The 19,526-nt window shown below is 41.0% G+C and overlaps 1 protein-coding gene across 1 annotated transcript in view; it reads left to right on the plus strand.

Annotated features, from left to right (window-relative positions):
- The window catches only part of LOC113219596 (multidrug resistance-associated protein 4-like), a 287,215-nt gene that overhangs the window by 261,782 nt on the left and 5,907 nt on the right, over window positions 1-19,526 (plus strand). Inside the window, exons 29-30 of the mRNA XM_026446541.2 lie at window positions 270-375; window positions 9,279-9,413. Coding sequence (XP_026302326.1) covers window positions 270-375; window positions 9,279-9,413 — 241 coding nt within the window. The remainder of the gene's footprint in view (window positions 1-269; window positions 376-9,278; window positions 9,414-19,526) is intronic.

The raw sequence follows: 19,526 nt of genomic DNA on the forward strand, positions 1-19,526 counted from the left end.
GCCATTCTCCTGCCTCAGCCTCCCGAGTAGCTGGGACTACAGGCGCCCGCCACCTCGCCCGGCTAGTTTTTTTGTATTTTTTAGTAGAGACAGGGTTTCGCCGTGTTAGCCAGGATGGTCTGGATCTCCTGACCTCGTGATCCACCCGTCTCGGTCTCCCAAAGTGCTGGGATTACAGGCTTGAGCCACCGCGCCCGGCCTGAGCTTTTTAAGTCTTAAGTCTGCTTTGCCCATCTTTACGGAATTAAACTTAACTTCTTTGATTGCAGAACTGATGAGTTAATACAAAAGAAAATCCGGGAGAAATTTGCCCACTGCACCGTGCTAACCATTGCACACAGATTGAACACCATTATTGACAGCGACAGGATAATGGTGAGTCCTTCACCTGCGGAATTCCAGTTGCTTCCAATTATGTTCACTTTTTCAGTTTGTTCCCTCCTTGTAAAACTTGATAGAAACCCCTAGTAAGTTAATTTTCTGTTAATTTTGGCTCTCATTCCCAACAGTAATTCATATGCTTAACTACAGCCCTCAGTGCTACTAACAATATATCCAATGTATCTCTTTGCATATACTCATATGCAAAAATCATATGTTAAAAGTTTACCATGAAAGTATTCCAAATCTAAGATTCAGCTTGTGATGCTAACTGTCGTACTACAGAGTAGTATCAGATAGAAGATCACAGTCATCGTCACTGTCACAGTTGTTTCAGCATGCTTGATCCCCTTAATGACAGATTCAGGTTTTTATATACTGCAAGGGGCTTGTTGGGTAAGGTTGCAGAAGTTCTCAGCTGTTGGGACATTCACAAGATGTGTGTCACAGGGGAAGAGATGAGAAGATCTGCCACAAATTATTTTCATAGAGGGTCTAGCCAGAAAAACAAATGAATCCAACAGAAAGGATTTAACAGGAAATTTGTTACATAGGAATTGGAGGGCCTAGAAAATGAAGGGAAACAGTGATAATTTTAGGAAGCAAGGCCAGGCACAGGGGCTCACACCTGTAATCTCAGCACTTTGGGAGACCAAGGCGGGCAGATCACTTGAGGTCAGGAGTTCGAGACCAGCCTGGCCAACATGGTGAAACCCTGTCTCTACTAATAATACAAAAATTAGCTGGACGTGGTGGTGGGCGCCTGTAGCCTAAATGTATCATATAGACTTCTTGTTGGGATTTGCTGTTACAGCATGGATGATAGCTACTCCTTTTATTATCTAATGCTTGGAAGTGCTGTCAACTTAGAAGGTCTGATTAGTTAGGGAGACAGCAACCAAGGACAGAACTTGGCAGACAAGTCAGTTGGTCACTCCTAAATCTGATCAATCAGCATCAGACCACATAAATGTCTAGTTCACAACCATTCCCTTGATCTGTCAGCACTGTTACCATTATTGAAATGTGCCCATTAGTTTATTGCTTTATATACCAATCCCTCCAGGTAGCTTTTGAGAGCCTTAATTTTTTTCTCTCTGGATTAATGTCTTTATCTAAACTCTCAACATGGTTCTACAAAGCAATTTACAGTTGGCCCCTCCCTACCTTTTAGCCTTTCCTCACTCTGTTCTCTCTCTTTCCTTTGTAGTAAAAGCCATAGTCCTTTAGTTATTGTCCTTCAGTTCATCAAACGCAGCATTCACTGTTGTGGTCTTGCCCTCTCTACATCATGCACAATGGCGGCTTAGACTATGGTATGAGCAGTGAAGATGGTGCAATGGATGGATTTGGAGTAAATAGCAAAGTAAAGCAACTGGACTGTGATGGATTGAATGTGAGATTTGAGGGAAGGACAGGGGGAGTCAGTCCTGGTTTCTCTGTTTGGGACCTGACTATCTGGATGAATGGGAAAGACCTGGAAGAAATAAATTTGGAGAAGGGAAAGGCGAGCATTCCCCTGGAGGATGTAACTGTTGAGATGACCTTACATTTCAGCATGGAACTTTTCTTCTCACTCTCAACTCCATTAGTGTCTCCATCTATGGCGATCTCTCCAGTAATATTGGGAGATCTTCCATTTAGGGCTCCCTGGCCATGAGGTCATCAGTGACTTCACAGGAAGTCCTACTAGTAGGTGTAAATATAAGTAAGGAGTCTTATTACAAGCTCTGAATTCTTCGTGAGAACTATTTTCCAATTTTTCTTAACAGGCAATGGCAGGATTCAGCCTCAGGGAACCCAGGAGGCATGCATTCTGTAGCTTGAGATTGGGAACTGGCCTCTATGTTCCCTTGACCCCTAGCTGAAAGCTTCTACCATATTCTGGAGCTTCTCATCATCAGCCAGCTTTCAATTCAGGGGAACACCATAAATACCGTTCTTTCTCAGATCTTTGATTTTAGAGGTTTTTTTTTTTTTTTTTTTTCCCTTGCTTGTTTTAGAGATACCTTTCCAGAAAACATGTGTTCTGTTCTGTTATTCTGAAAGCTGTGAAAACATAGAGACAAGTGAATCAGCTGCAAAGCTCAGTGCTTCAGAGGGCAGGCTCAGGCAGTGGCTGGGGAAGTGACAGATGTTAATGAAGGACATAACCAACACTATTGTCATCGTGCAGTCATGGAATTGCAGGTGCTTAAGGTGTAATAATTACATTTTGTTGCATTGGTGAATACTTCTCCACAAAGACGGATGGATATGGTTTTGTTTACTGTAAGTAAATCAAACAAAAGGCTTGTTGGGAAACAACTGTGACCTAATTAATAGCTTTGTTTATGTGTTGACTCTCCAAAGGGATTTACCCAGTTTTGGTTCATTAAGTGCCATTAATGTGTTAAGCTTAGAATTTTATTTTATGAAGATGTTCTGTCAATTTTAACTTTATTAAACATGGTGTAGTCTTAATGACAGCTAATTTAATCTTCATTTGCTCAGTTGCCACAAAACAGTAGAGCAAGACAGACAAATTAGAAATCCTCTTTTTTCTAATACGCACCACTATCTCTACATTAAAGACAGCTTCCTCCCTGTAGTTTTTAGGATTAGCTGGTTACTTGTCACCGTTTTCCTTTCAGCCAATAGCACAGCCTTTTCCTCCGGTCCCTGCACACCCATCCTTACAGCACTCTGGATTCTCCCTGGTAGCGTGAGTGAACAAGGAATAAGCGAATCTGCAGTTAGAGAATTCTTCGGGAGTGAATTACAGAGAACCAAAAGCAGGACTGAGAAATTCAGATTGTAGCTCTTTTCTTTGTAGGCAGTCTTATGGGTGTATAATGTCTGTCTGTCTGTCTTTCTTTTTAGTAGAGTTTTCTCAGAGAAAACAAATGAGAAATCATTCTAACAGAACCAGCTGGAGAAACACAACTCAAAGCTAACTTGAGTTTTATTTAAATTCTATGTTTCATCTTCATGGAACTTCTCTTTAAGAAACCGACAACAGCCACAAATAGAACATTTCAGAAGAGGAAAAATTACTTCTTAAAAAATATGCTGAGACATTTAATTAAAGTGTTCAGGGGGACAAAGAACTAAAGTGAAGGTAGAAAGCACAAACTGGGGCTGGGCGTGGTGGCTCATGCCTGTTATCCCAGCATTTTGGGAGGGGGAGGGCAGATCACCTGAGGTCAGAAGTTCAAGACCAGCCTAGCCAACATGGTGAAACCCTGTCTCGACTAAAAATACAGAAAAATTAGCCGGGCGTGGTGCCGTGTGCCCATAATCCCAGTTACTCGGGAGGCCGAGGCAGGAGAATCTCTTGAACCCAGGAGGTGGAGGTTGCAGTGAGCCAAGATCACGCCACTGCACTCCAGCCTGGGCAACAGAGTGAGATCCATCTCACAAAAAAAGAAAAAGTACTAGGAGAATAAATACACACAATTATAGAGCTTTGGGGAAGTGGCTGAGTGGGTCACTGGGACTTACCCTTCATTTTCCCCAGGTGAGAAGAATCATTTACTGTTTTAAGACCTGGGACAGGATTTTGAGGAATCTTTGCCACATGCCATAGTACCTTGTCCCAGAGAAGAGTGACAGGTACCCATTTTACGAGTGAAGGAACCAATTTCGAACATCAGATGACTCTCCGTACACCACTTTCGTCATGGCAGCCCACAGCCGACCTCTGAACTGGAAACCCTCCCAGCCTCACTCTGCCTGTTGCTAAATGGGGTTTCTATGTATTGCTTGCTGCCATAGTGAAAGCTGTTCCGAGCTTTTCTTTTCCTATGGCCAGGATTTTTTATCCTTCACCCTGTCCTGCCCCTCCCCTGTTCCTGAGGTCACCCCACTATCAGTGATGGCATCCTGCCAGTTAAATGGATTACATTGTTTTGCAGTTGGTTCACTTAATTTTTATATCTAGGACAGCTACCTGGAATATCTGCAGATATGCAGGCCTGATAAACACATCTTCATTGAGCTTATGTAACTGAGGAACTGACTAATGCATTCCAGTATAATGTGTTTTTCCTTGACTTTCTGGAGAACAGCAAGTGATTTGAGGTTTGCATTGCTGGAGAGATCCTGGGGCGGCAGGACCGACATCAATGCGTGGCTTAGTTTATAGTTTTACTTGGGTAGAGGAAAGGTGAGGACCGAGGAGGAGATTTCAGGACTGTTTTCATATAGGTACAAAAGATATGAAGATACAAATTCAAGATTATACTCCTTTTTCTATACAAAAAGAAAATTCAGAGTCACTTTTTTTTTGTTGTAAAAGATCCAGAATCTTTGGTCAAATCGGTAAATACAGATTGAGTTCCCTAATCTGAAATTTGAAACGCTTCTAAATCTGAAACTTTTTGAGCTCTGATGTGAAGCTTGTAGGAAACCCTCATTGGGGCATTTCAGATTTTGGGTTTTCGGGTAAGTATGCTGGATCTGTAAGTATGTATAATGCAAACATTGCAAAATTCAAAAGTATCTGAAATCTGAAACACTTCTGGTCCCAGGCATTTCGTAAGTATACTCAACATGTATAAAGGCTAAGCGGGTAAAGTTCTATTCTTAGCATTGTTTTCTATGTGCATCCTAACTTGGCCCTTGTAGCATTTGATTGTTCCTTATTTTCTCTTTTCCAATATTTAGTCTGGAGTCAATCCTTAGCCCTCATTCCTGCTGTGTCTCCTTTTTGCTTTTCTCTCTCTTCTCTATAGCCATCAACTTGAGGCATGTGGTCCTCCAAGGCTATAGCCTGAATCCTGGCATCCCTATACCTCCTTCCTTATCTGTTTCCCAGGGCCAGCTAGATTCTTTCTCTGCTGGACCTCACTCTCTGGTCTGGGACTGCACCACTGGTCAGTCACCCAATCGTGCCCTGAATTTCACTTCCTTTTTATTTAACTTTTAGCCAGTGTGCATGGGGTGCCCGCTCACACATCATGTGCAATGCCAGGCCTTGGAGATGCAACAGTGAACCAGAGCAGTCACGTAACCCTGCCCTTGAGGAAGTGATCGGTGGGCTGTCAGACCTCTTGGTGTCTGGAATGACCACTGTCCTCCCACCCCTCACCTCCACCACCATTTCTGTGTGTCCAAGTCTGTCCATTCCTCAAGGTCCAGTTTGCTATTTTCTCCTCCCTGAAGCTCCTCATCAGAAATTTTGGCCAGTGGTGACTTTTGCTGCTGCTGAACTCCCACTTGTTTTGCCTTTTTTCTGGCATTCTAGTCACTTGAGTGTTTTCTCCTGTCTTTATTTTTTATTTTTTTTGAGTGTAGGCTTCCTAAAAGCAGGGGCTGGGACTTACTCATTTCTGCCTCTTCCACAGCATCTAGCATAATGACATGAATGCAGAAAGTGTGCAATAAATGTGTGCTGAATAAATTCAGGAATTCATGAAAGTTCATTTCCTCCAGTGTGTTCTGGCTGAGTGTCACTTGCTCATTATTAATCCTGAAACTTTAATGAAGTTTGTTTTCTTGGGCCATGTGTCGTGGCTCACGCCTGTAATCCCAGCACTTTGGGAAGCCAAGCTGGGAGGATCGCTTTGAGCTCAGGAGTTTAAAATCAGCATGGGCAACATGGTGAAACCCCATCTCTACAAAAAACAAAAATTAGCCGGACTTTGATGGCGTGCACCTGCAGTCCCAGCTACTCGGGAGGCTGAGGCTGGAGAACCGCTTGATCCCAGGAGGTGGAGGTTGCAGTGAACTGAGATTGCACCATTGTACTCCAGCCTGGGTGACAGAGTGAGACTCTATTTCAAAAAAAAAAAAAAATTGTCTTCTTTTTCTGTGAGCATATGCCAGGCACACAGTAAAAAACTGAGTCCTGGGTGTAATAGGACTCCAATTGCAGTGGAAAGTGAATAGGTGAATTTTTTATGCTTGTAGGCATATTTTTCTTAAAATATGCAAAGTTATTATCCAAATAAAAAGGTGTCTTAAAAAATTGAATGTTTACAGTTCTCATTGCCCATATTTTACTTCTGAAAACAAAGAAACTGAAAGTAAATAGAAATGTACCTCTGGGAACTCACATGAAGAGGGAAGAAGACAGGTTTCCACCTGGGTTCAAATTCCAGCTCTGCCATCTCCTAATTTGTGCAGCCTAGGCTAAGTTGTTTAACTTATTTGCACTTCCATCTTTATCTCTGGCTGTCAGCATCTTGATAGACTGTTTCTTGCTCATCTTTAAATCACCCATTCCTGAAACAGTACTTTGGAAATAGACATTCACTCAATATTGCATGAATGGATGGAAGGAAAGAAATTACCTTATCCATTCTATTTTGGGAGTTTGCAGTGATGATTGTAAAAGCAGAGCATGTTCAACCCATTTTATTTTCCTTTTCAAGTTCACAAACTGATATTTTAGTTATGGGGTGCTTTCATTGATTTTTATGGTAGCCATACTCTTTGTTAGGTCATATTTATATGCCAAGGATCCCATGTCTCAAATCTTGCAAATTCATCTGTAGCTACGATAATCCAGTTCATTATAAGATACTACATTTTGGGGGTTATTTTGGGTTTTTTGAGCATTTTTTTCTTTTTCTTTCTTTCTTTCTTTCTTTCTTTTTTTTTTTTTTTTTTGAGACAGAGCCTCACTCTGTCACCCAGGCTGGACTGCAGTAGCACGATCTTGGCTCACTGCATCCTCCACCTCCTGGGTTCAGGTGATTCTCATGCTTCAGCCTCCCGAGTAGCTGGGACTACAGTTGCACACCACCATGCCCAGCTAATTTTTGTATTTTTAGTAAAGATGGTTTCGAACTCCTGGCCTCAAGTGATCTGCCTGCCTTGGCCTTCCGAAGTGCTCAGATTATAGGTGGGAGCCACTGCACCTGGCCTATATTTTGTTTTAATGAGTATCAAAAAAGTATTAAAGAGGTCGGTTTTATTTTATATTTTTTAAGTGTGAAACCTTATAGAAGTTAAAATTTTAGGTTCTAATAAATTATAAAGGTCGTGGTTCTATCACCCCCAAACTCAAAAACTCTCCTAACAAATAAAATGCCATTGCTAAGTTGTTGATATTTATAAGGCTTAAAGTATTTTGACCAAAATGATCTTTCTGTCATTTTTATTATTAATCTAATAATAATAATGCTTTTTCCTGGCTCTGCCTTTTTAGATTCTGGTCAGTTTTGAGAACTCCTGGTCTCAGTGGCATTCATGTGTTTTCAGACAATGAGAGGGAATCTGGAAAGATTTACTAGTCACTCAAATGTGAATAAATTTAGTAGGAATTTGGACAAGGACCAAATAGTAGTAGGACTTTCTTTCCATTAAACATTATGTAGAGTCTTTACAGAGAACTCACTCGCTATCAACTCTGTGGGAATAATTTTTACAAGTTTACTTGTTGCTTTTGCAGACTAAAACTTCATCATTTTAGAAAGTAATTTGATTCACTTATCTATTTAGTCTTTGCGTTAGAGAGACCTGTATTTTTAAATTGCAGATTTTTTCCTTTATCATCAGGAGGAGTGGTTATGCTCTGTAATGCTATGCTTAAGTAAAATTACACATTTGGGATATCTAAATTGGCATGCCAAATTATAGGACATTTTAATTATTATGTGGATGTGACAGATTCAATTATTCTTGAACTCTTTAGAGAAAGCTGCCCTTAGCAGTGATTCACAGTAGTAAACAAAAGATTAACAGGAAAATGCCCTTTATGAGGCTTAATAATTGTGTCCGATTAAATACCATGGGACGGAATTAACTGCAATGTCTACATGTAGAAAAACATCCTGTGTCCTGCTTGGAGGTTCAGCATATTCTCTTAAGATAAATTTACTCTAAATGTGGCCTAAATGAAGAACTAAGTGCCACTTAACATCAGAACTGTTTTCTTTGGTACGTCATTTGGGCCAATTGTTCAGACTCTTTCTTCCCTCTGAAACCATTAACCAAAGCCACTAATAAGTAGAAATGCAGAGTTAAGAGCCCCTTCCTCCCTCTTTTAATTTCTGGTGGACATATTAATGAGCAATAAAGCAGCTAAAAGGCAGGCAGCTAAAGAAAGAGAAAGAAGCAAAGAAAGGTGATTGGGAAAACAGATATTCCGCCCTCAGCAATGCAGATTGGGCTGCCTCATGTGTCATGTGGGCTGTGATCACAGGAGTTTGGAGGTCAATTTCTTAATCGCTTCTTTAGTCTTATCCAAAGAGAAAATTGGATTTCTAGCGATTTCTTCTGTGCAGAGAGCAATTATGCTAAAGCTGCTTAGGTAACAGCTTTTTTGGCCAGCCTTTCTCTCTCGGAATAATAAAGTATACCCAGAGCCGATTTCAGAATGCACCTTAACCTCACCATCCAGAGTGTAGCCTCTCTTAGCAGCTGACATGTTCTAGAACCTTAAAGAAATTCTAGAAGCATTTACTTCTTTTCCAAATATTGCTTAGCGTCTGTGAAACTGGCTCGGCAATTAATTTACTGTCAGGTCTTTCCCATCTGTTTTTTATGACATTACCCTACCTTGTAGATAAACTGAATTTGACTTTCTTAAATCAAGAAGTTTCCCAACTCTGATCATATGTATAAATACCCTTCAATGCTGAGAGTCTGAGAGTTAAAAGCACTAAGTAATGATAAGAACCCAAAATGCCTTTGGCAGAATATAAAATGCCACAGGACTGCTGAGTGCCCAGAATAATAGTCCAGAACTTTCATTTTCTTCCTTTCCTATAACATTATAGTAATAAAAGGTCAGGTTAGGCCTTTCTTTGCTTCGTAAAACAGGGTAATCACACCATTTAAACACCATCCAGGCCTACCACCCAAACAGATTCTCTCCCTCTCCTGCCCCTTTCCGAAATATTGTCTCTGTTATAATATGTTACTGCAAAACATCGTGTTTCAATGGGTTTCTTTCTGCTGATTAACAGGTTTTAGATTCAGGAAGACTGAAAGAATATGATGAGCCATATGTTTTGCTACAAAATAAAGAGAGCCTATTTTACAAGATGGTGCAACAACTGGGCAAGGCAGAAGCCGCTGCCCTCACTGAAACAGCAAAACAGGTGAGCGTGCTCCAAGGAGTTGTAATTAAAGTTTGTCTCAGCGGCTCCTTCCGCACAATTTGGCACCGTGGGTATGGTAACAAGCACTGTGTACCCTTTTCAATTATAAGCCTGCAGAGACAAAGCTTCACGACTGGGCCTTAATGGCACGTCCCAGGTTGAAGTCAGGTCTGCAGAGAGTCGGCAGAAGCGGGTAGGGGTTGGGGGGTTGAGTGTGTGCACATACATGTGCGTGCCGTGTGCCCAAGAAGCAGAAAGGTGTTAGACCAGACTTTTTACACATTTAGACTCTGTGGGTTCAGATTCTCATAGAAAAAGGCATAGAGCACATAGTACTCATGTTCTGCAGACCCCTTGCATTTCATTCTTATTGATAGGCAAATACTGTTGAGGTACATACAGGAGATTTAAGAGTTTGAGCAAAAAGTGTGGGCTATTGTTTATTGTTGTAGAATGATCTACCTAGAAAATGTTCTACTTAGACCTACCTAGATTGCTTTTGGTTTCTAGTTTCTGTTTCATATTATTATTATTATTGTTATTATTATTATTATTATTTTGAGGCGGAGTCTCACTCTGTCACCCAGGCTGGAGTGCACTGGCACCATCTCGGCTCACTGCAAGCTCTGCCTCATGGGTTCATGCCATTCTCCTGCCTCAGCCTCCCAAGTAGCTGGGACTACAGGCACCTGCCACCATGCGCAGCTAATTTTTTGTATTTTTTAGTAGAGACGGGATTTCACCATGTTAGCCAGGATGGTCTCGATCTTCTGACCTTGTGATCTGCCCGCCTCGGCCTCCCAAAGTGCTGGGATTACAGGCGTGAGCCACCACGCCCGGCCAAGTTTCTGTTTTATGATTTGTAAAGAAAACTCCTACATAATACTCTCACTGTTGCCCTGGGTTTCCCCCTCATTCTTCGTTGTTTAGAATTAGGCCCATTTAGCCCATACGCTTCCTCTACCTTCTATAAGATGCAATTGCCAGGCCAGGTGTGGTGGTTCACGCCTGCAATCCCAGCACTTTGGGAGGCCGAGGCAGGCAGATCACCTGAGGTCGGGAGTTCGAGACCAGCCTGACCAACATGGAGAAATCCCATCTCTACTAAAAATACAAAAATTAGCCAGGAGTGGTAGCGAATGCCTGTAACCCCAGCTACTCAGGAGGCTGAGGCAGAAAAATTGTTTGAACCCAGAAGGCGGAGGTTGCGGTGAGCCAAGATCACGCCACTGCACTCCAGCCTGGGCAATAAGAGCAAAACTCCGTCACCAAAAAAAAAAAAACCAAGATGTTATTGCCATCAGGACAAATCAAGAATTTATGATATGTTACAGTTATAGCCTCAATAATCCTTGAAGTATGTTTATAAGGCATTAAAGACACGCAGGCTACATGATCTCTTTCCAACAATGGTGATGTGGAAGTATCTCATTCTATGGATGTGATAACCGCAGTTTGATTTTAAGGGACTTAGCCAGATGTCACGTGGTCACCTGTAATTCTTTCTTAAAATTCTGTGAGGTAAGAGTTGTATTGATGCAGGGAGGGAAGGAACATCTGATGTTCTTGGCTTAGGGTGGAATGAGACTTCTAGCAGTACATGGTGAGGCTCCCATCAAAACTGTTCATCTGTAGGCATTATAATATGGGTGTGATTTTCCTTCTTCATTGTTTTCTATATTTTTCAGGTTTTCAACACTGTAGGTAGAATAAAGTTGCTTGTTTGTATGTAATATTTTAAATATCTATTACAAACAACAGAATAAGAAAATAGGGGCCAACATGGTGAAACCGCATGTCTACTAAAAATAAAAAAAACAGTCGGGTGTGGTGGCGCATGCCTGTAATCCCAGCTACTTGGGAGGCTGAGGCAGGAGAATCACTTGAACCCGGGAGGTGGAGGTTACAGTGAGCCAAGATCGTGCCACTACACTCCAGCTTCGGTGACAGAGTGAGACACCGTCTCAAAAAAAAAAAAAAAAAAAAAAAGGCCAGTCATGGTGTCTCACACCTGTAACCCCAGCAACCCCAGCACTTTGTTTGGGAAGCCAAAGCGGGTAGATCACAAGGTCAAGAGATAAAGACCGTCCTGGCCAACATGGTAAACCCCATCTCTCCTAAAAATACAAAAATTAGCTGGGCCTGGTGGTGCACATCTGTAGTCTCAGCTACTCGGGAGGCTGAGGCAGGAGAACTGCTTGAACCTGGGAGGCAGAGGTTGCAGTGAGCCGAGATCGTGCCACTGCACTCCAGCCTGGCAACAGAGCGAAACTCGGTCTCAAAAAAAAAAAAAAAAAAAAGAAAGAAAAAGAAAATATGTTCCCATATCTAACGGTATTTCTGTATTTCTATATTAAAGATTTATCCAAGTAAAACCTAGGTTGCCTTCAGTTCCTATTTCATCTCATTCTCCATAGAAGTGAGGAACTGTCCTTTCCACTGTCTTTCTTTGAATCCTGCATTCATCCTCAAAACGGTTCTGTAAATGCCTTTGTGTGCACAGTATTATGCTGGGCACTAACAAATACGTTAAACTTGCCCCTAGTCATTGACAATATAAACCAAAGAATAGAGCAGAGCAGAGATTTGACTGATGTGCTGAGCCCTGATGGCAATGATGATGATGATGATGATGATGAGATGTGGCAAACAGGCACTGTGCACTTCTCATTATGCCTGTTTAAGAAGCTGAGACATAGAGAGGGAAGGGAATTGCCTACGATCTCGTAGCTAGCAGAATTATAGGCAGAGTCCAGATTCAAGCCTGGCTTTAGGGTCGACAAAACTTGTGTTCTGAATTTTCATAAGAATCACATTGTGTATGAATAAGGGGTAGCTGTACTTGGAGCCCTGTATTTCTTTTATACCTGAAATTTACAGAATACTTTTATTCTAGAGTATCTCCCAGCCAAAGCTTCCCTCATAAAACCCGATCAATCATTGGGATTCCCTGTATAATCTAGTCACAAAAGAGCCAGGAACTTCCAAAGCCCTTTTTGTTCTTTGGTACCTTAGGCGTTTCACATCAAAGAGATGTGTCCCTATCTATATATCAAAATACCCATTTAAAAAATATGTTATGTATTATCAAGACATGGAGTAATAAGAAATAGGTCATAGAATTTTAGCATGTTCCAACTAACATAAGATAATACAGTTCACCTTTGTTTTACATGTGAGGAAACTAAGGCCCCAAGAAGTAAGTGGGCCCAGACTTATTTATAGCAGAGACAGAATTAGGAATCTTTTTTTAAATCAATGTTCAATGCAAGCATAACATACATGTAGAAAGGGACATTGGTTACAGAATTTGAAATCTCGATTACTGGTCCACTAATCTTCCATCTAATTCAACAATATTAATCATAACTTACATTTGTGTAGTTTTTATAATTTATTTGACATTGTTTACATAGTTCTTGCACGTATGATTCTACTTAATCCTCACAGCAGTCTGTAAGTCTTACTGTATTGACGAGGATGTTGGGTCATGAGTCCTCATGTGGACACAGAGCTGGTCCGTGGAGAACAGAAGGCAGAAGGCCGATGTGTCCCCCTAGGTCGTGTTCTGTGTCAAGCCTGAAAATGCTGCTCCTTGTCTCATTTGGTATCCAAGATGCAGCTAGTCACCCAAATTCACACAGTGGCAGAATTTCCTTCCTGGATTTTAGTCCTGCCTAACCGCTGGCTCAGGTCACCTCTACAGAAAGACATAAGGAAATACACAGCTTGATTCTCATCCAAGTTGAATATCTTCTTGACATTTCTGCATACACTTGGTCCTCTTAGGAGAACAAGCTGTCAGAGTGTCAGCCTTTTAAATGTGCAAGCATCAAATATCAATGCATCATTCACAACTGTAACACCACGAGGATTAGTCTAAATCAACAAGCTTTTCGCTCTCACAGATTAGAATTCATTTGTTGGAAGGAAAACTCAACATCTGGGAAAAGGTACTTCCAAGTCACGTATTCTTGACCACGTAGTTGCTTTCCTGAAAATGCTGGTGCAAGCAACGCTGAGTCTCTCTTTTGACTGACCTTTGCAGATGACTCAAAGTATTTTAATATTTTAAATTAAAATTACATTTTAAATTAGATATTAAATTACAATTACATAATTACATTTCAGGGTGCTGAAGGATGCACTGGTTTGCTCAGGCTGCCATAGCAAAGTAGCACAGACTAGGTGGCTTAACCCACAGCAGTTTACGTTCTTATACTTCTGTGCTAGAGTCTGAGATCAGGATGTCAGCAAGGCGGCTTTCCTCTGAGGCCCCTCTCCTTGGCTTGCAGATGGCTGTGTGTTCACAGGGTCTTTTCTCTGTGTATGCCTGTGTCCTAATCACCTCTTTCTGTAAGGACACTAGTCATGTTGGATCAGGGCCCACCCTAAAGACCTCATTTTAACTTAATTACACCTTTAAAGACTTTCTCCAAATACAGTTACATTCTGATGTACTTGGGGGTTAGGACTTCAACATAGGAATTTAGGGGGATGCAAATCAGCTCATAACACAGGGTAAATGTCAATCGTCCTCCCTGGTGAAGCAGACTGAATTTGAGGTTCCCAGTGAGTAACAGAGGTACCATTTTATCCACCCATGAAATCCCCAGATACAACTCAAAAGTTATGAAATCCTGGCCAGGCATGGTGGTTCACACCTGTAATCCCAGCACTTTGGGAAGTTGAAGTGGGTATATCACTTGAAGTCAGGAGTTCAAGACTAGCCTGGCCAACATGGTGAAACGCCGTCTCTACTAAAAATTTAAAAATTAGCCAGGCATGGTGGTGCACGCTTGTAATCCCAGCTACTCGGGAGGCTGAGGCTGGAGAATCACTTGAACCCAGGAGATGGAGGTTGCAGTGAGCCTAGATCACACCACTGCACTCTAGCCTGGGCAATAGAGCGAGACTCCATCTCAGAAAAAAATATGTATGTATGTATGTATGTACGTATAGATAGATACATAGATAGATATGAAATCCTGACATCCTGGATCCTAGGAGCCTGGGGCCTGTTTGAATAGGTAGAGGAGATGCTTAGCAGTCAATGGCCTTACAGAAGCCACGCAAGGCCTGTGAGCCTCAAAGGCCTCACCTGTCATGCCAGGATTGCAGTACTACTCCGGTTTCTTCACTGTTAACATGTATTAAATGAGACAGTGTATGTTTAAGTGATTCAAAGAATATAAGACATTTTACAAATATAAGCAAATTCGGGCTATTGATGATAAACGCTCAGTAATTTTTTAAGACTATAGACTGAACTCTTAGCTCCCAGTAATAGTAAAAGAAGTATCCAAAGTTTTGTAGCTTTATAGACTAAATAATTACAAATTATTTTTAAGAATCAGCTTACCAAGTGATATATGCTCATGTTACAAAATTCAAAGCATTGATAGTTTTGCAAAAAACTTTAAAAAGTATGTCACTCTGCCACTCCTGCCCTTCATCAGGCAGTTCCTCTGCCAGGTTTCAGCCCTGGCACCATCTTCTGCAGTTGTGTTGATGTATTCTGTGCATAAACAAGCACATGTGCATATATAGCTTTTCTGGTTTTTGAGCACAAATGATAGCTATTCTTTATGTTTTTTTCACTTAATATTATATTCCATATTATATCAATACATATAGTTACCTCATTTTATTATATATGTATATTTTTTATTAGCTGTGTGTGTGTATGTGTGTGTGTGTAGGTGTATATATATATATACATGTACATATATATATATTTAAAGCAGTTTCACTCCTGTTGCCCAGGCTGGAGTGTAATGGTGCAATCTCAGCTCACTGCAATCTCCATCTCCTGGGTTCAAGTGATTTTCCTGCCCCGGCCTCCCAAGTAGCTGGGATTACAGGCACCCACCACCATGCCCAGCTAATTTTTTTGTATTTTTAGTAGAGACGGGTTTTTACCATGTTGGCCAGGCAGGTCTTGAACTCCTGACCTCAGGTAATCCACCCGCCTTGGCCTCCCAAAGTGCTGGGATTACAGGGGTGAGCCACCATGCCCAGCCAGTTACCTCATTTTTTTAATGGCTACCTAGTATTTATACTTTTTCCACTCTGTACTTTTCACTTTTCCCAATTAACTTCCAATTAAGTTAGCTATTTTTGTTTTTTTCGTGGTGAATGACCTACCAGATTTATTTACTAGTTTATATTCTGTTTTCCAGTTGATCAGTTCCTGCTTTTATCTTTACTGCCTTCGTTTTTTGGTTTTTCTTGTTGCTTCTTCTTGAATGCATTTGTATTCATTCTTTTTTCCTTAGTATTTTAACGCTTTGAATTTCCGTATTCTATAGTTTTGGTATGTAGTGCTTTCATTCATAGTTTATTCTTTATTTATATATTCTGCAATTTTGGATTTTAATTTTCTCTGGCCCAGAAATTATTGAAGAGGGAAGTTTTTAAAACTTTTTGGTGGTAGGGGTTTGTTTTTTCTGTTCATTTCTTTTCTGTTTTACTCATCAGTTTCACTTTCATTATATGTCATCCATACCCTTTCTATCCATTTGGAATTTTCTTTGTGTCCTAGTTTTTCTGGATGTTCTTTGGGCATTGAAAAGATGATGTTATTCTGTTTAAGGTATGGAGTTTAATAAGGTTTAATTAGTTCTACTTTGTTAATTACATTCTTATTAATCCTTATTTGTATTGGTCTATTTTCTGTGACTTGGATCTAGAGGTGAATTAGTTTCATACTGTACGTATTTCTCTCTGTATTACCTGTCGTTTTTGTTTTGGTAATTTTGATGCTATGGTTTTCAGTCCACAGATGTTCATAACTTGGGTTTCCACTATGAGTTTCTTTCCTGCCATTTTAACATGCCTGTCTTGATTCATGTAATGGTTTTGGTCTAAATCCATGCTGGTTCAAAACTAGATTGGGTCGCATGCTTTTACTTTGTTTTCTTTGTCTGGTATATATGGGATTGTCTTTTTTTTTTTTTAGACGGAGTCTCGCTCTGTCGCCCAGGCTGGAGTGCAGTGGCGCAATCTCGGCTCACTGCAAGCTCTGCCTCCCGGGTTTACGCCATTCTCCTGCCTCAGCCTCCCGAGTAGCTGGGACTACAGGCGCCTGCCATCTCGCCCGGCTAGTTTTTTTTTTGTATTTTTTAGTAGAGACGGGGTTTCACCGTGTAGGCCAGGATGGTCTCGATCTCCTGACCTGGTGATCCACCCGTCTCGGCCTCCCAAAGTGCTGGGATTACAGGCTTGAGCCACCGCGCCGGGCCGGGATTGTCTTTGAATAGCCAAAAGTGTGTCTCCTATATATGACGTGGTTAGGTTTTACGCTGAGATTTAATCTTAGCCTTTGTTTTTACTAGATGATTTTAGTACATTTACATTTGTTGAGATCATAAGTATGTTTTGTCTTAGTTCTGTCATGTTATGCTTTCAGTTTTTTTGTATTCATTTTTACCTTTTAATTTGTAGTAGATAATTTTTGCTTCTTTGAATATTGTTTTGTGTGTGTTCCTTTTGTTTCCTCTAAATGCTGTTTCTTTATTGACTCCCCATTATAAACAGTGACAATGTAAATACACTTCTCTCTCCATCCTACCCACCAAATTTTAGCTTAGTTTTTCTTCTGTTTGCCTTCAAGCCTCAAATATACTTAAGCCTCTGTTGTTTGACTTTTCTTTAAATGATACTTTCTCCATCTTTTAGTTAGCTAAAGTTTATCCTTCAGTACTTTTTAAACTTCAGGCTATAACTCATTAGTGGTGCTGTGAAATCAATTTGGTCCATCATGACTAGTGTGTTTTAAGATGTAAAATAGAATAGAATGGAATAGAAGAAAAATAACAATGTATCTTTCATAGTAGTGGTAATATTTTTTGAAATGCTTTTCAGTATAGATACAGATACAGATAGTGGATGTGTATCAAGTCCCTGTGTACAGTGAAATGTGCCACCCATTACTGTGGGTGGCAGTTTAAGAGAAACAAAGTTGCAAAACAATGCTCTATACCATCTTAAAGGGAAAGGTTCCTTGGAACTTAGAATCCCTGACTTACTGCATGTCTGAAATCTTTGTTACCTCTCTGATTTAAATGTGGTGGTTATACCATGGCACACATTTACCTATGTGACAAACCTGCATGTTCTGCACATGTATCCTGGAATTTAACATAAAAATAAAAACTTTCAAAAAGTGGTAGTTATAAAATTACTGGGTCACACCTTCTTTCATTTAGTATGTTGCAACCTTTGCTCTAAGGTCTTCTTGTGTTGTCTGTTCATATGGAGACGTCTATGACCATGTTTGACATAACTCGGCCTTTTTTCTTTCTTTTTTTCTTTTTTTAATTATACTTTAAGTTCTAGGGTAGATGTGCACAATGTGCAGGTTTGTTATATATGTATACTTGTGCCATGTTGGTGTGCAGCACCCATCAACTCGTCAGCACCCATTATACCTCATTTACATCAGGTATAACTCCCAATGCCATCCCTTCCCCCTTTTTTTCTTTTTTGAGACAGGGTCTTGCTTTGTCGTCCAGGCTGGAGTACAGTGGCACAATCATAGCTCACTGGAGCCTTAACCTCCGTGGCTCAAGCAATGCTCCCTTCTCAGCCTCCCTTAAAGCTGGAACTAGAGGCACATGTCACCATGCCTGGCTAATTTTTTTTCTTCCCCCATAGAGACGAGGTCTCACTATGTTTCCCACGCTGGTCTTGAACTCCTGGGTTCAAGCCATCCTCCCACCTTAACCTCCCAAAGTGCTGGGATTACAGATGTGTGCCACTATGCCCAGCCAGATCTTTTTTCTTGTATGCTGAAAGGTTTTCCTGGGACATTATTGTGTAGTCTTTCAGACTTTTGATTCAAGTTTACTTTTGTTTCTGGAAGTTTACTTGAATTATCCTTGCATTTTTTTTATTAGATTATATTCTGTTCTTTACAAATATCTATCATGTATACGTTTTCTGTCCCTTGTCTATTTTGTAAAGCTATTTTCTTCTTAATCCTTTGTAGTGCTTTATTAACTTTTAGTTATTTTGTTTGTTTGCTCAATCCTATCCTGTCTCATACTGTTTCTTCAGCATTGGCTAATCTTCGTGCTGCCTTCAGTAGAAATGTCATTTATTTTTTATTTTTCCTTTTTTGAGACAGAATCTCCCTCTATTGTGCAAGCTGGAGTGCGGTGGCATGCTCTTGGCTCACTGCACCCTCCAACTCCCAGTTCAAGCAATTCTCATGCTTCAGCCTCCCAAGTAGCTGGGATTACAGGTGTGTGCCATCACAACCAGCTGATTCTTATAGTTTTAGTAGATACAAGTTTTCCTTAGATTGGCCAGGCTGGCCTCGAACTCCTGGCCTCAAGTGATCCTCCCACCTCAGCCTCCCAAAGTGCTGGGATTACAGGTGTGAGCCACTGCACCTGGCCCATTTCTTTGATATTTTCACTTTTCTCTTCCACTTCACTTTTGACCACTGTCAACTCATATTTCAGCATCTTCTGTTGCTCTGCCATGTTTTCCTGTATTTTTGTATCTCTGTTATGCACAGCCTGATCATTCTGCTGCATTTTCTTTGAATATATTATATTCATAAACTTTATGTGCTCAACATTTGTCCTGTGTTTATCTTATTTCATTTCTTATTTGTATATTTTCCAGGCCCTGTACTACTCTTAAAATTATAATAATAATGATTATTATTCCTACTCCTCACCTGTGAATAAAACAAACTTTTCCTAGACCAGATAGTTGAGGGATAGTTGTGGCTAGGGCCTTGTTTCTGGCTAAAGGGAATTTTCTGTGCTTAATGTAGAAGTAGTTTATGACCCAGAGAGGCTGTGTGTGTCGCAGGGGGGAGGTGGGGGGGTTGTGGGTGTGTGGTGGGGGTGTGGGTGTGTGGGGGGTGTGTGAGGGTGTGGGTGTGGGTGTGTGGGTATGTGAGGGTGTGTGTGTATGGGGGTGTAGTGGGTGTCGTGGGGGGTGTGGGTGGATGTGGATGGGTGGTGGGTGTGGGGGGTGTGGGGGTGTGTATGGGGGTGTGGTGGGGGTGTGGGTGTGTGGTGGGTGTGGGTGGATGTGGATGGGTGTGTGGTGGGTGTGGGTGGATGTGGATGGGTGTGTATGGGGGTGTGGTGG

This window comes from Piliocolobus tephrosceles, chromosome X, assembly GCF_002776525.5.
Source record: "Piliocolobus tephrosceles isolate RC106 chromosome X, ASM277652v3, whole genome shotgun sequence".
Taxonomy (NCBI): Eukaryota; Metazoa; Chordata; class Mammalia; order Primates; family Cercopithecidae; genus Piliocolobus; species Piliocolobus tephrosceles.